This window comes from Calypte anna, chromosome 3, assembly GCF_003957555.1.
Source record: "Calypte anna isolate BGI_N300 chromosome 3, bCalAnn1_v1.p, whole genome shotgun sequence".
In the NCBI taxonomy this organism is placed as follows: Eukaryota; Metazoa; Chordata; class Aves; order Apodiformes; family Trochilidae; genus Calypte; species Calypte anna.
Window position 1 is genome coordinate 110,893,514 of NC_044246.1, and position 15,577 is coordinate 110,909,090.

Here is a 15,577-nt window from a genome sequence, read left to right on the forward strand (position 1 = left end):
TGTTCACCATTACTGCCAGTGCATGAGTATTTGAGCATAGTGGAGTACACTCAATAATCTAAAGAACCTGACACTGTATTATTTATTGGAATGTCTACATTAATTATGGATGATTCTAATATAAGGTACATCTTTAATACATCACAGTCTACAGAATGTTTTTCATTCTCCCACTACCAGAGAGAAGTTTAATGATAAGATTTTGCCTCACATATTGAAAGGCACCCAGAAAATAATACAGGTAATGTCATCTTAGTCACTTCATGATCAAGATGTAAAGTCCTCCTTTAACTGGTTACATGTGGAGAGTTTGGTTTAAAATTGCCCTGTGGACTAAGTATGACAAAAAGAAAAAAGAAGAAACAAACTTGTTGTTAGATGGACCATTAACTGTAAGATTCCTGGTTTCCTCACCAGTGTTTTCTCCTGAGCAACAAAAAAAAAGCTGGTGATGATATTTCCCACTGAACTTTGGTGGCCTGAATCAAAATCCTTGTCACATATAGGTTCCTCCTGTTGCCTTGGTTGGGTATGAATATTATCATAGAATCATAGAATTGGCTGGGTTGGAAGGGACCTCAGAGATCATCGAGTCCAATCCTTGAACCACCGTTGCAGTTGCTAGACCATGGCACTGAGTGCCACATCCAGTCTCTTTTGAAATATCTCCAGGGATGGAGAATCCACTACTTCCCTGGGCAGCCCATTCCAATCACTCTCTCTGTAAAGAAATTTTTTCTAATATCTAACCTAAACTTCCCCTGGCACAACTTAAGACCGTGCCCTCTTGTCTTGTTGAAAGTCATCTGGCAAAAGAGCCCAACCCCCCCCCTGGCTCCAACCTCCTTTCAGGGAGTTGTAAAGATTGATGAGGTCTCCCCTGAGCCGCCTCTTCTTTAGGCTGAACAGCCCCAGCTCCCTCAGCCTCTCCTCATAGGGTCTGTGCTCGAGTCCCTTCACCAGCCTGGTTGCCCTCCTTTGGACCTGCTCCAGGACCTCAATATCCTTCCTGAACTGAGGGGCCCAGAACTGGACACAGGACTCAAGCTGTGGCCTCACCAGCGTTGAGTACAGGGGCAGAATCACTTCCTTGGACCTGCAGCTTTCTTTAGTGCTTTCTGTTGAGTTAGGCTTCAGAACCTTTTTTTTTTTTTTTTTTTTTTTTTTTTTTTTTTTTTTTGTAGGTTTTTTGGTTTGTTTTTTTTAAAAAAAGGCAGTGGTAGTATCTTACAAATTTTGTTGAAATCAGACTACTTTAAGGAAAGTATGGACTTTAGTGTGCAAAAGAAAATGGAAATGGTCAGAAAAATAGTTCTCCTATTTCTAAATCTTTCCACTGCTTCATTCTGGTCCTGAGGGATGTCCTTATTGAAACCCATAAGCATTTCCACACATTATGAGATGTAGAAGGACTAGGTTCAGTTGTCCATACCATAGGGAGTGGACCAAGAATCTGAACCAGGACTCCTGTTAGTTCTCAATCACATATCAAGGCTTTTTATCCCCCTGTTCTGACAAATCATGAGATAAACAAGAAAAAGGGAGAGTTTATTAAATGATTCTCCAAAGCTATCATGATTGTGCTGCCCACAGCAGTAAATACCTTCAGATAGCCACAGAATCAAAAGAGATTTTAAAGGTAAAAAAAGTGACCTGCATGAGTGAGACAGATCAGGTAAAGGGAGAAGAGGTCTGGGAGGATTATCTAATGATGGGAAGTGATATGTGAGAGGGGGCCATAGGAGGAATGAAAGAACTGCACAGGAGACCAAGAGAAATAAAGTAATATGACATTCTTCAAGTACAGAAGAGGTCACTGGAAAATAAAAATGGTCCCTGGAAACAGCAGGAAAATCAGACAGAAGTAGCTTCTGCTTTCAAGAAGAAGCTGGAATGAGGGGAGTTCATTGTGTTCATTGTCTAGGTGTGTGCAGAACAGGAGAAGACTGATGCTACAGTCATCATGTTACTCCCCTAAGGGATGTGGTAGAGATGCTGGCAGAAATTAGGAACATGGCAGGAAAAGTCCCTGGCAAACCTGCAGTGTGGTGTGAAGACTGAAAAGGGGGAAATCCCAGAAGGGGGGGGGAGTGGAGGCAGGCTGGTTTTCTTGATGCAGGTGCCTAAAGGAGAGAGAAAAGGTGGGTAAACAGCTTGAAAACACAACAGTGGTGATGAAATAAATGCCTTAAAGCTGGAATGTGTGAAAGACCATGATACACCAGAGGCTGTTGTCAAAGAGGACCAGGTGGAGGGGCCTCCATGGAGCAGGTACAGCCCTAGGAGCCATGTAAGAAGAGGCCCTAGGCAGCTTCCCCAGTAGGATCTCCCTGCCTCTACAAGCCTGAGCCAAGAGAAGTTTTCTTGAGGACTGGCTGGAGAGCAAAGACAGATGGGATGGGGCACTCATCAGCTCAAGTAGTTCTGGGGAAAGAGTCATGAAAGGGAAAAATGTGATGGATGCAAGATCAGTTGAGGTGGAGGGGATAAAGATGAGGAGCAGCTCCACATAGGAAGTAAACTTTGTGGTTGTGGGACAGGGATTTCACATCACAAAGACATCACAAAAAATAACAGGGTGGTGACAGGGACTGTGGGGCTCACAGTCCCCATTTAGCCAGCCAATAAGGATTAGCCAGTATTAAAACACAGACTAAGGGAGCTGAGGACAGGGAACATGAACCAGAAAAAGGAGGGAAACAGAGTCTTTCCTAGACAGACAGCTCACCCTTACCAAATGTCTGCAAAGTCATGTTGCAATGCATCAGCCACGACCTCTGCTCTCCTTATCCTTACACAGACCGGTGTGAATGACATTCACTCCTGGTAATCACTGGCCTGGTTTTTGCAAGACAATGCTGATCAATATCAGCACCTCTGAAACCAGCTCACCTCTCCGATCTTCACTGACTTCATGTCATACCAGGCACCTGGGGTGAAATACAGCTGCCCTTGGGTGTCAGCAAGTAGCCTCAGCAAGTAGGAAGTCTTGCTGCCATCAAAGAAATTACTGGAGACACCAGTTATCCCCTTTAGTTTTCGACTAATATATTCACAGCCTTTTAATTGCTTGCAAATGCATTTTCTCTGTCCCATTATGTTGCCTTTCGGCTGTTGTGGTGAGGCAGAATACAAATTTGCAAGGAAGAGGAAACATGATGGTGGGCATCAGGGAGGTTAGCTATGTACAGAGGGGAGAGGAATTGAGCAGAGGTTTTTTTTGCAGGACATCTCTGGTCCTGCATTTTGAGGAAACACCTTCCAAAACTCCCCACACTCATTTCCCACAGCTGCAGTCTGTGAACTCCACCGTCAAACCTTCCCCTCCCCCCTTTTTTTTTTTTTGTTTTTCCTCCTTGGATGACAAAAAGAAATACGATGTACTCTCAAGATCGTGATTCTTAAAGTGAAACAAACAAAAAAAAAACCCCTCAGAATTCCTCACTATGGTCTCTTTCTATTTCCCCCTGGGAGTGCATAGGGTTTGGTTGTTTATCAGACCGAGGAAGGGGGTGTCTCTCTCTGTTGCATGACCATAAAAGTAGGAACACAGACAGGTTTTTTCCTAAAAAAGAAAGTGGGTGGTTTGTGTGTGCATCTGAAGGGATGCTACCAGCTCCCCAGCTCTCACCCACAAAAATCTGGAGCTCTCCTCAGGGTTTTGCCTCCACTTGAAGTTCAGGGAAAGAAGATGGGGTGGTGATGCTCAGCACAGAAGGAGCCCATGGTCAGATTCACCCTCTCTGACAGAGAAGAATGAGGAGTTTAATGGCCCTGGGGAGGAGAAAAGGATTTAACTAGGGATGGGGCAGGAGGAGGGAGGAGATAAAGGATCGACGACAGTTCTGCATACAATGGGCAGGACCCACTGATGCACAAAAAGGACCCCAAAACTGCTTTTGTTTGATGTCAGATGAGTGTCCCCAAAGACCACAGCCCCGAAACTTCGAAGCCTGCAGAGAACAGAGGTGATAAAAAAGGACATTAAGCAAAAAGCCGTCACTGAGTGCTGAAGGAGCACTTCAATTAGGGTCCTTCACAGAAAAGAACATCACAGAAAACGGATTCTGCTCCAGGAATGTCCTGGCTCTGCAGATCCCAGCTACCTGCGATGTCCTGAACTGTTCTCCTGTTCTCTGGTTTCATTCAGACAAATGAAACTCTAGAAAAAGTCATCACAAGTTGAGGACCATCAAGGACCAAGTTTTGCTGACTCTCAGCTGAAGAAAAAGCTTCTTAATTAGGAAATTAAATACAACTAGGCGAGCAGCAACATGCAGAAGCTAAGCCAGGAAGGGATAATGAAAGGAAAAAATGTAATTTTAGGTTGTTCAGTGCTGGGAAACGTTTGTAAATCAAGCACGAACTGTAAGAGCTCCGTGAGTCCAGGCCACTGCACTCATACAGCAGCCAGACACCAAGCCCAGGCTCTGTCCCTGCAGCTTTGCACACTTCAGTGAACTACCAGGGAAACCCAGATGATGCCAGAGAGGGAGCTTGTTGGGTTTTTTTTTCCACCCATACACCCCTTACTCCATCCAGCAGCCCATTTTTTTTTCAGACCCCTTAAAAATAAATAGATAGATAGATAGATAGATAGATAGACAGACAGACCAAACCTAAAATCCCCTTTTGTGTAACCTAGGAGCAGAAGCAAACTTTAAGCAGGGGGTAAACAACGTGCCCAGCCACAATGAAACTCAAGGCGAAGTCTGTCTGCTCCGACCATCAGCTTATGGCGCTGGTTGGAAAACCAGAAAGCTCCCAATTAACTTCCCTGAAAGAATTTTTCTTTCGGAGTAATTAATAAGTGCTTTGCGCTTTGACTCGCGTTATTAATTGGATTGGGGAGGAGTTAAAAGCGCAAACGGTCTATATGATTTTTTTAGGGTCTGTAAGTGAAGCTAACAGATGGAACTGACCAGTAACGTGCATCTGGCAAGCCGGGTTTCTTATAAACTTTCCTCGCAACAAAAACATTTTGGTGGCTTTGTTGTTGTCTGAAGGGAAGTTGGGCTCCGAGCTGGCTGATGTTGTGTCTGAGGTTTTGTCTGGGGAAGAGAAAAGGGTCGAACCGGGGGGAGATCATTCTCAAGACGGGTCTTTTGAAGAGGGGTTATCTCCTGACAGTTCGGGAAACGAGTTTGAAAATTATCAGCCCTTGGATTTGTGTTTGTGTATCAGCACCGCAAGTAGCCGGGCAGCCCCTCCCCGGAGCAGCGCTCAGGTACGGGGTGATGATAACCGCACCACAGCACCCAAAGGGTACAAAAAAAAAAGGAATCGACACCCCAAACCCTTTCCCTGCCTAAAAAAGAAAAAGGAAAAAAAAAAAAAAAAAAAAAAAAAAAAAGAGAGAGAAAAAAAGAAAGGAAAAAAAAATAGATGGATAATGAGTGCTTTGGAGGTGACTATGGGGAGCGCTGCAGCCATCCCCGCCAGAGTCACCCTGGTTGTATCGTTGTCCCCCCAAGGGCTTGTCTTGCTGAGGCCGAGGATAATTCCCCTCTCCTCGCCTTCCCAACTCCAGGGGAAAAAAACAAACAAAAATAAAAATAAAAAGAACACCAAAAACCCCACTAGACAGGGCTAAAGTGACGCTGCTCAAATGACCGTCTGAGGAGAAAGAAATCGTCCGAGTTGGGGGTGCAGTGACCTGGATGAGTGGGAAGGGGTTTGCCTTCGGCCTCGAAGGGAAGGGACACTTGTGTGTTCGTCAGGAAGGTGTACTCAAAGTGCTTTAACTTTTTCTTTGAAGGTCTAAGCCGTCCTACTCAAGGCCGGTGTGGCATCTCAAAGTGTGATCGTCAGGGTCCAACGAGGTGTTAAAAAGAGCAGAGTTTGTTTATGTCTACGTATTCTTTTATTCTTTCTACTACAAAGAACTTGAGGAGTTAAAGAAAATCTGAACTTAGAAGAGGTCCTATAATTGTCTCAAATATATATCGGGGAGAAATATTTTTATTTCATTAACATCAGAACTGGTAGCAAATCCAAATGAGGGGAAAGATAAAATTCCTTCCTTCCTTCCTTCCTTCCTTCCTTCCTTCCTTCCTTCCTTCCTTCCTTCCTTCCTTCCTTCCTTCCTTCCTTCCTTCCTTCCTTCCTTCCTTCCTTCCTTCCTTCCTTCCTTCCTTCTTTCCTTCCTTCCTTCCTTCCTTCCTTCCTTCCTTCCTTCCTTCCTTCCTTCCTTCCTTCCTTCCTTCCTTCCTTCCTTCCTTCCTTCCTTCCTTCCTTCCTTCCTTCCTTCCTTCCTTCCTTCCTTCCTTCCTTCCCTCCTTCCTTCCCTCCTTCCTTCCTTCCTTCCTTCCTTCCTTCCCTCCTTCCTTCCTTCCCTCCTCCTTTCTCCTTTTCCTTCTTCCCATCCCTTTCCTCCCTCCTTTTCCTCCTTCCTTCCCTTTCCTCCTCCCCTCCTTTCCTCCTCCCTCCCTTCCTCCCTCCCTTCCCATTTTCCTCCCACTTCCCCCCCCCCAGGAAAGGCGGGCCGGATGGCTCAGGGGGAGCCCAGCCCCTCCGTGCTCCCCGGGTCGCGGGATTTGGGGCTGACCCCTCCGCACGCCGTTATCACCACCTCCCTTTTCCCATCCCAGACAAGGCACTTCCATGCCAGTCGTGTGCCTTTGTCCATTTGGTGAGAGCCAAGAGGGCTGAGTGACAGCTCCTGCCGGAGCAAATACCAATAAACCCTCCCAAAACCTGGACCAAAAAAAAAAAAAAAAAAAAAAAAAAAAAAGAAAAAAGAAAAAGGGAGAGAAAAAGGAGAGGAGAAAAGAGGGAGAAGAGAGCCACATGCCTATTTGCCTGCGGCTTATTATTAAGACACCTTCGCAGCTTAAACGCTTAAAAGCAACGCAAATTAAATGGCAATTAAAAGCGAGTTACACCCTCTCCTATCTCCACGCTTATCATCTGTGGAAGCTGGCCATCAGCAGAGCCACCCGGTCGGGAAATGCCATTTGGGCTGGCATCATCTCGGAGGGTGTGTGACTCTCCCCCCTCTCCCTCCCCCGATCTCCCCCCCCTCCCTCCCTCCCGGCTCTCCCCATCACTTCGGGGGCTGAAGAGCCTCTACCTGGGGGCAGAGAGAGGGGGAGAGCAGGCAGAGAGAGGACTTATTGCCCGAGTGGCAACTGCTCGGACCGGTGTCATTAAATAAATAAAGAACGTACCCCTTCAGCTTTGCCACCCAGGGATACGCAGCCTCCGTGTATTTCCATCAATAAAATATATCGGCACTTAAATATGTCGAAGGGAAAAAGGGCCATCGATAGTCTTTAGCTGAGACGTTCCCTTCCCTAGTTTTCTTTCTTCTGTATAGACAGATGTCATTCCGTAGATCTAAATGTATTTTATGTATAATTCCATATAATATGCCACTGCAGTGGTACTTTGTGGTCTCACCCTAGTTTTATGTTTGAAAAATGCTATTTAAAGAAGCCTATAAAATAGCATATTAGGAAGCTTTAAAAGCAGGTTGGAGTGTGGAGTGGACTTAAATTCGATGTAAATGCAAGGTAAAAAAAAAAAAAAAAAAAAGCCTACAAAAAAAAAAAGCCCAAACCAAAACAAACCGCATGGTTTTCATTTAGAAAAAAAAAAATACAGTTAAACAGACACACACACAAATGTGCAATCTTAGATTCTGGTCAGTATTTAAAAGCAGTATAATCAACAGGAAGGAGCACTTACCTATTGAAAATGATGGTTTAAAAATATATATTAATATATATTAGCTTTTAGTCTTCCCAATAAAATGTACACAAAATACCCCTTTCGATCAGATTATCTCCCATAATAGCCTGGGTAAGAAAAAGCATTCTAAAGAGTGGAGGAAAAAATGTATAAAATGTTGAAAGAACCTACAGTTCCTTATTAGGCGAAGATACAATATTTATTCCTTGTCTCCTGGGATGAAGCTCCTCTATCTATTGTCCTCCCAGTTCTCAGTGCTGATGCTTAATTTTCAAAACTTCTATATTACCAAGGGACCTACGACATCAGCCAAAGAAATACCCAGCAAGTACAAAATCTGATCCAGGGAGCAGCTTTTGTGCAGAGGGAAAATTTTGTTCCTACAGGTTTTTAAGGAGGTGCATGGAAAAGCGAGAGATCTGCTCTATGCAGATACATTGCAAATTCTCTCTGTTTGTAGATTTTTTTTCTAAAAAAAATTGGGGAAATACATGAACTTTGGATTTTTCAAATTTTTACCTTTTTTATTTATTTTTTTTTAATTATTTGAAGAGGGGAATTTTATCCAGAGTTGGCTCTTTTTTTTTTTTTTTTTCCCCTTTTTCCCTTTTCCTCTCTTTCTCTCTCTCTCTCCCTCTTTTTTTTTTTTTTTTTTTTTTTTTTTTTTTTTTTTTTTCGGAGAACCAAAAAATGTCAACTACCTTTCCAGGTCTCGTCCACGATGCAGAGGTATTTTGTGTGTGTGTGAGTGTGTGTATGGATGTGTGTGCGTGTGGGGATGTGTGTGTGTGTGTGCATATGTGTGTGTGCATGTGCCTGTGTGGTTGTTTCCATTTTTTTTTAAATCCATATTGGACCGTTACATTTAATTATAATCCGGCTTCAGAGATAACTTAAAGAAGTATAGAGAGAAAATTCGTTATGACATCTGTCGCCAGAAAGGGCAACTCATTACCACGTTAAAACCGTTGCCAGAACGAAAATCAGAATAATACCCCTAATAATATAATGAAGTGGAGAGAAATCACCACCAGCTCGCCAGGAATGGGGAGTTCTCACTAAAAAAACAAGACTCCCCTTTTCTTTCGAAACGCAGGAAAAGGGGGAGGGGGGGAATTTCGGAGCTGATTCGTTATTTTGAAAAAGAAAGAAAAATAGGGGTTCAAAAAAAAAAAATAGAAGGGAAGGAAAGGAGAAAGGAAGGCAAGCAGGCGGCAAAGCTTTCTCAGTGTGTAACGCTGTAAAAGAGACGGGATTTGTGTGTGTTCTCGGTAGTTTCCTCTGTTTGATGACTTTTTTTGTGTGTCAGCCCCAGATATTACAGCTGTGATCAGGAGGTGGATAGACAGATAGATAGACAGACAGATAGAAAGATAGTTTGTTGTTTTGGTTTTTTTGTTTTTTATTTCACTGCTTGGATTCCTTTTGCTTAACGGTATTAAGGGCAGTCTGGGCTGTTTATGGGGTTTTTTTGAATAGACCTTTATGGCACCAGCCCAAGGTAGGAAAGGGTCTTTTGTTGCTGGGGTTGCCGCCCGCAGGTTTAGAAGCTTCTGCAGGGGGAGAAGCGATGCAGGACAACGTGCTTGGAGGAACCGCACCCGGGGCTTTCAATGACAAACCTCCAGTTTTGGGGTCTTCTTTTCACTTCTTCCTTGCAGATACGTCACGACGGATCAAACAGTTACCGTTTGATGCAGCTTGGATGCCTGGAGTCTGTGGCCAACTCGACTGTCGCCTATTCCTCCTCATCTCCACTCACTTACTCTACCACGGGCACCGAGTTCGCCTCCCCGTACTTCTCCACTAACCACCAGTACACCCCACTGCACCACCAGTCCTTTCACTACGAGTTCCAACACAGCCACCCGGCAGTCAACCCCGACGCTTACTCCTTGAACTCTCTCCATCACTCCCAGCAATACTACCAGCAGATCCACCATGGGGAACCCACTGATTTTATCAACCTCCACAATGCACGGGCGCTTAAGTCCTCTTGCTTGGACGAGCAGAGGAGAGAGCTGGGGTGCTTAGATGCTTACCGCCGCCACGACCTGTCTCTTATGAGCCATGGATCCCAGTATGGGATGCATCCAGATCAAAGACTCCTGCCAGGACCAAGCCTCGGGCTTGCAGCCTCGGGAGCAGACGATTTGCAGGTAAATAGCATGCGATTTCCTTTCGAGGCACCTTCTTCTCCCCTCCCCCCTGCCCTGGTCCCCAACCCCCCCCTACCCCCACCCCCACCCTCTCGTTTTTCCTCCGCTCATACAAAGGAGGGAAGATTAATTCAAAATCCTAACCAGACCCCGTCCCATCCGACAAGTAGCAACAAAAAACTGTGGAGGGGAAAAAAAAAAAAAAGTAAACAAGTAATCTTTCTTGGCTAAACAAAGCAAACAAATAAACAAAAACAAAACAAAGCAAAACACCACCAAAAAAAACAAGAAAAAAACCGAGTGGGATGGGTCTCTGTGATGGCTGAGACCGTGGGGCTTATCCGGAGATCGCGGGGTGCGTGCGTGTCTGTGCGGGTCCGCGTATGGGGTTGGATCAGCCCTTCCGAAGTCCCACAAAAACTAAACTCAACCACGCAAAAGCCACCTCCTTGCTTTTCATAAACTTTTCCTTTCTTTCCACGAACGGAACCGTTTAAACAATTCGCGCCGCCAGAGCAGGAAAATGTGTGCAGGAAAAGATAGAGTAAGAAAGAACAACAACAACAAAAAAAAAAAAAAAAAAAAAAAAAAACAGGGCATGCAATAAATCTGCTTTCCGACATACATACAAAAGCAAACCTTCCGTTCAACTCCGAATTATGAGTCACGGAAGAAATAAACGGGAGCAAATGTTAGTCAGAAATATTCAGTCTGCTAAAAATCCCTCGCAATTCCCCATCTAGACTTTTATAGGGAGAGACACACGAACAGATAAAGCTGAATTCATCTATCTGTGTGCCTGATCATCTGTTCTGTCCTAACCGACATCTGGACGCATTAAAAAAAAAAAAAAAAAAAATTAAAAAATTCTATTTCTATGTATCAAAACCTCGAGTTTATCCTCTCAGAAATCTTTTCCTCCGCACTAAAAATTCAGATCTGGTAAATTGAGTCCGTAGGGTAAATGAAATTTGTTTCTAGAACTGCAAACAACGCCCTCCTTTATCTGACACCCCTTTCACGAAGTCCACCAAATCAAAAGCAAATCTTCCTTCTCCCGACCAGCTGAGGAACCAAAGGTTTCCCGAGCAGCGGGGAGAGACAAACAGGACCGTATTTACTGTACTTACTTTTCCCTCAAATCTTGCTCCCAGTCATACAAAGCTGGCTAGGGTGGTCTTTCCAAAATAGACGTAGTGGTCAAAGGCTCGGGAAAAAAAAAAAAAAGCAACAAAACAAAACAAAAAACAACAGCAAAAAAATCACACAAAAAAACCCCCGAAGTTTGTAAAACTAAAAAGGTTTCTCTTCTTTTTTCCTTAAAACCAAACCAAAACTCGAATCTCCATTTATATCGTAGATTTTTTTTTTGTTTGTTTTGGGTTTTTTTGGTTTTTTTTTTTGTGGGAAGGAAATAACTGGATAACAAAGCATGTTATCTTTTATATCTCTGAGGAGGAAACCTTAACTATTTGAACCTATCTTTCTCCATTAAAATTCACTTTATAATTTTATCCTCTCTGGCTATTTTTTTGTTGTTGTTGCTTGTTTGTTTGTTTACATTTTTCTCAAGGATCCCCTTATGTTACCCCCTCAAAAAAAAAAAAAAAAAAAAAAAATCAGTCATTCACTGCTCAGCCCAACTAAAACCTATTTACTCCTTTTTATAACCACGTCTGCTGCTGATTTTTTTGTATCTGTACAAATTTTTTTTCTTTGGCAGGCACAAAGCCTTGTATTTTTCAAAAGAGAGGATTAGGAACGTTTGCAAGACAGCAGACAATGCCTAAATCCCGGGCAAAAAAGCACCATAGTTTATCCAATTTTCGACTTAGTGCCATTCAACTGGTCATTTATGCAATGTCATCCGACCAAACAACATGTTTCCCTTTAAAAAAAAAAAAAAAAAAAAAAAAAAAAAAAAGCGCCAGAGAGAGAGGTTTGTTAAGCTGCTAGAGGCACATTATATTTATTATTTATTTAAAGAGAGCTTTTCTCCGGACATGTTATTTTTTTCTATCTCATTTTATTCACAAATAAAAGACTTAGGTGTTTATTTTTCCTCGTCCTTGTTTTCCTGAACAGAGGAGTGAGTGTATTGAAATATCAGAAAGTCTGAATGGTGACAAGTTGAAAATATTAATATTTCTCGTTATGATTTAGACGATTCCGACCAAACTTGAACTCTTGTGAATGCCACCTTGGGCTTAGAGGGAAGCGTTTTGGTGGCAAACAGAAACCCGACCGTACACAAATACTTTTCGATCAAAATTGGGATCTAACCCAGTCTTCCCCTTTCTCCTTAGCCTTTCTTTTTTTAAACGTTCATCAGCATATGCCTCATTTCAAATGCAACAAATGTAAATATACTTTTCCCTGCACAGAATTTTAAGTGAATGTCCAATAGTTTCGAGGGCGGTTTAAGTCAGCCTAACAGATGCAAACAGTCTTGGAGCTGGAGTGGCATCTTTCAGTGCCCTAAAAAGATTTTCCATGGGCAACAAAGAAAACTGTCACACCTTTTCCCATCACCGCTTTAATTTATGCTCAGTCGCCAAGTTTTTTTCATATTGATTTCATAATCACTTTAAGGCAGAACACTTAAAATAATAAAGAGCCTTGAAAAGGAAGGTCTTACAGGGCCAGCGCCAATATGGTGAAAGTGGGGGAGAGAGCCAGGACTGTAAAGGTTGTTTTGTAAAGTGGGGTTTTTATTATGCACCGACTCTCTCCGCATTTACTTAACTCTTCACGGGCTGTTGAGTAGGTTAACACCCTTAAAGGCCTCTTTCATGTCCAATACCTCGTTTGTTTGTAGAGGAAAATGCGTCTTTAACACATTTCCACTGGGCATAGATTTAGGTTTGCTTTGTTGTGTTTTTTTTAACCCCAACATAAGGAAAACCCCAAAGAAAACCCAACCCTTTCAAGCCTTTTATCATTCCAATAAAAATATTTATTAAGGAGGGCGAAGAACCCCAAATAATCAGCCTTGTAACAAGAGAATAAAGAAGTGAGATCTCTTCGGATGTGCACCAGAAGCCCTAGGCAGGTTTTTGGATGGTTCTTCACTCCACACCCCCACATGGGTGCCTGTGTGTGTGTGCATACAGATGCATATTCATCTTCACCTATGCGTGGTCACAGGAATTGTTACAATACCCTTACTACTCTGTGTAGCCGGCAAAGCCCACTCTGTCGTCTGTTGTTTGTGCTCTTTGTCTATTCCTGTGCACACTTTGTAAGTCGGTATACATGTGTCACGACACCTATGTATTAATTTAGCTGTATGTCTATATATAAATATACAGCTAAACATATTAAAATACCGTATAAAAGTGTATTTTGACCTTTGTGCATGCAACTGTAGAGGGGGAACACACTTGTCTCAAGACTAGTTTCTCTATCCTGCCACATCTGCCTATCTAGCACCCTAGTTCAGAAGAAATTCGCCTTTAAATAGCAATTAAAGTGATAATTACTCCGTATTTATTGGAGTAAGGGGCAGACTACAGGGTGGCGGTGGGATTTCTCCAAAGCACCCGAATCCAATGAGAGGCACTGTGTGTTTTTTTCCCAGTTCACCTTAACTATTGTTCCTGTGCGAGTCGTGTAACAAAGAAAAAGCTATGTGGGTTTCTGGATCTGATTTCTTTCTTTCCTTTCTTTCCTTTCCCTCCCCCTCATTACTTAAGAGCTCAGTGGAGGCCCAGTGTGGACTTGTACTGAACGGGCAAGGAGGTGTGATAAGAAGAGGTAAGAGGTTACAAATACTTGTGTCTATCAAATTTATTTTTTTTTAAACATAAACCTCCTTCTCTTTCTTTCTGTCCCTCCCCCACTGTTTAGCACAGTTTGGATACTGCTGAAATGGTGTTAATTTGACAGAAGTACTTTCAAACTAGCTTAGAGCACTTCACATTTCCCACCCTATTTGCACTTTGCAAGTGATCTGTTCCTCGGTAGCTCTCGGATACTCCCGCTGAATCCAAAGCTTTCTTGACTCGTTTTATCATTCCACGTTTATTCGAATTGATCCCTGATAGTTTGAGAAACGTGTTCCCTTGCTCCGGGCTAGGAAATCGGCAGCTTGATCTAGTGTGGGGAAAAGAAGGTGGATTTTTTTGGAAATGTGGTTTCAGTAGCACTTCAGATCAGTGTGGAACTCTGTCACTTCATTTGATACCCATCTGTCAATGTAAATAGCTAACTTCAAAGTTAGAGAAAAGATTTGGAACTCTGGTAAATATACATTTTTCCAGCATTTGCTAAATCTGAGTGGGTTTTTTTTTTTGGGGGGGGGTGTTGTTACCATCGTTTACCGTGAAGAGAAACAGAAACAGCCTAAAGGCCTAACGTAAGAACACAATTCTTACAGGCTTAAATACACACTTCCATTCGTAGTATAAAACGAGTAACACAGTCAGAGGGAGGACACTTCACAACTCAGTCTCTTGGAATGTGTGTTTCTTATCCCGTTACTGCCTTTCCTCATTCGTTATACCCACCATGAAGAATAGATATTGAGTAGATTATTTTAGGATGTGATACTATTGTGCCAGACATCTGATTTTGTCCCTTAAGAAACTTTATGCTGAAACAATAGTCACACAGAACTATGGGGAGTGGAGATCGAGAGCCTGCACAACACGCGGTTTTACCCACCAGAATTTAACCCTTTGTGGCCGCCCCCTCCCTGGAAATGTTGAAGGCCAAGTTGGATGGGGCTTGAAACAACCTGGTCTAGTGGAAGATGTTCCTCCTCATGGCAGTGGAACTAGAAGAGCTTTAAGTCCCCTTCCAACATAAACCATTCTGCGATTGTTAGAGGGGACGTTTTGGGGTCTTCTCTCCTCACATTGACCCTGAGCAAGATACTGGGGCTTGGCAGGACGGATGTTGGGACCGGCGGGGAGGAAAGGCGGGAGGTGGCGGGGAAGGGGCCGGGCGGGTCGGTGCCGGTGGTGCTGAAGGGACAGCTCCCGCCACCGCTCCGCTCCGGCCCCGCGGCCCCGGTCCCGCTGCCGTCGCAAGGAGGGGACAGCGGAGGGGGGACAACGATGGGGAAGAAGAGTGGGGACACACACACACACAGACTCTCTCCAAATGTCCCGGACCCTCCATGGGCATTGCTGAGAGGAGCGAGGAGAGTATGGGTACTCCTGGACAGCTTGTGCTGTGCCAGCCTAGGTCGTTCTCTTTCGGATTTGAACGGTTTCTAATTATCTCCAGGAAAAGGGATAATTATTTCGGGTTTGATCCGAGAGCTGACCTCCGAGAAGCAGAGGTCGTTAGCTGAAAGAAACAGGGAGTCTCCATCAGCTAGGGTCTGCGCCTCTCATGTTTGACTGCGGTTCTCATTTCCCAGCTGAAGGGTGGCTCAAAGCTCAGCTGAGCTCAACTACAGTTTATTCGGCTCCTGTTAAGCAGATTCCAATTACCTGTGCAGATGATTGTAGTCAAGACTCTCCTTCTCCCTCTCTCTCTTTTTAAAGCGATCAAATTATTCAAGGATTTAAAGATTGATAGTAAAGGAAATCCAGCATGAAAATGCAAGGTTTTCTTTACCCTGATCTAAGTGCTGAACTACTTCTGCACTGCTATCTCTGTCTTGGCATATTCAGGGAAGATATCAAAGGCGAAAATATAAGTTTCAAGTGTATATTAAAAATACATAATAAATATTTTGTCCGACTTCAAAAAAAAAGGATAGGTGTTAGCAATAA

At 43.5% G+C, this 15,577-nt stretch overlaps 1 protein-coding gene across 2 annotated transcripts in view; it reads left to right on the forward strand.

The window, feature by feature from the left end:
* The first annotated feature begins 8,364 nt into the window (after nucleotides 1–8,364).
* The window catches only part of TFAP2D (transcription factor AP-2 delta), a 50,440-nt gene continuing 43,227 nt past the window's right edge, over nucleotides 8,365–15,577 (forward strand). The window contains exons 1-3 of one of the 2 annotated variants that reach the window (XM_008499825.2): nucleotides 8,365–8,421; nucleotides 9,354–9,851; nucleotides 13,547–13,607. In XM_008499825.2, coding sequence (XP_008498047.1) covers nucleotides 8,383–8,421; nucleotides 9,354–9,851; nucleotides 13,547–13,607 — 598 coding nt within the window. In that variant the 5' untranslated portion in view covers nucleotides 8,365–8,382. Of the gene's footprint in view, nucleotides 8,422–9,305; nucleotides 9,852–13,546; nucleotides 13,608–15,577 lie in introns of those variants that run through there. The other variant, XM_030448071.1, reaches the window with a different exon arrangement.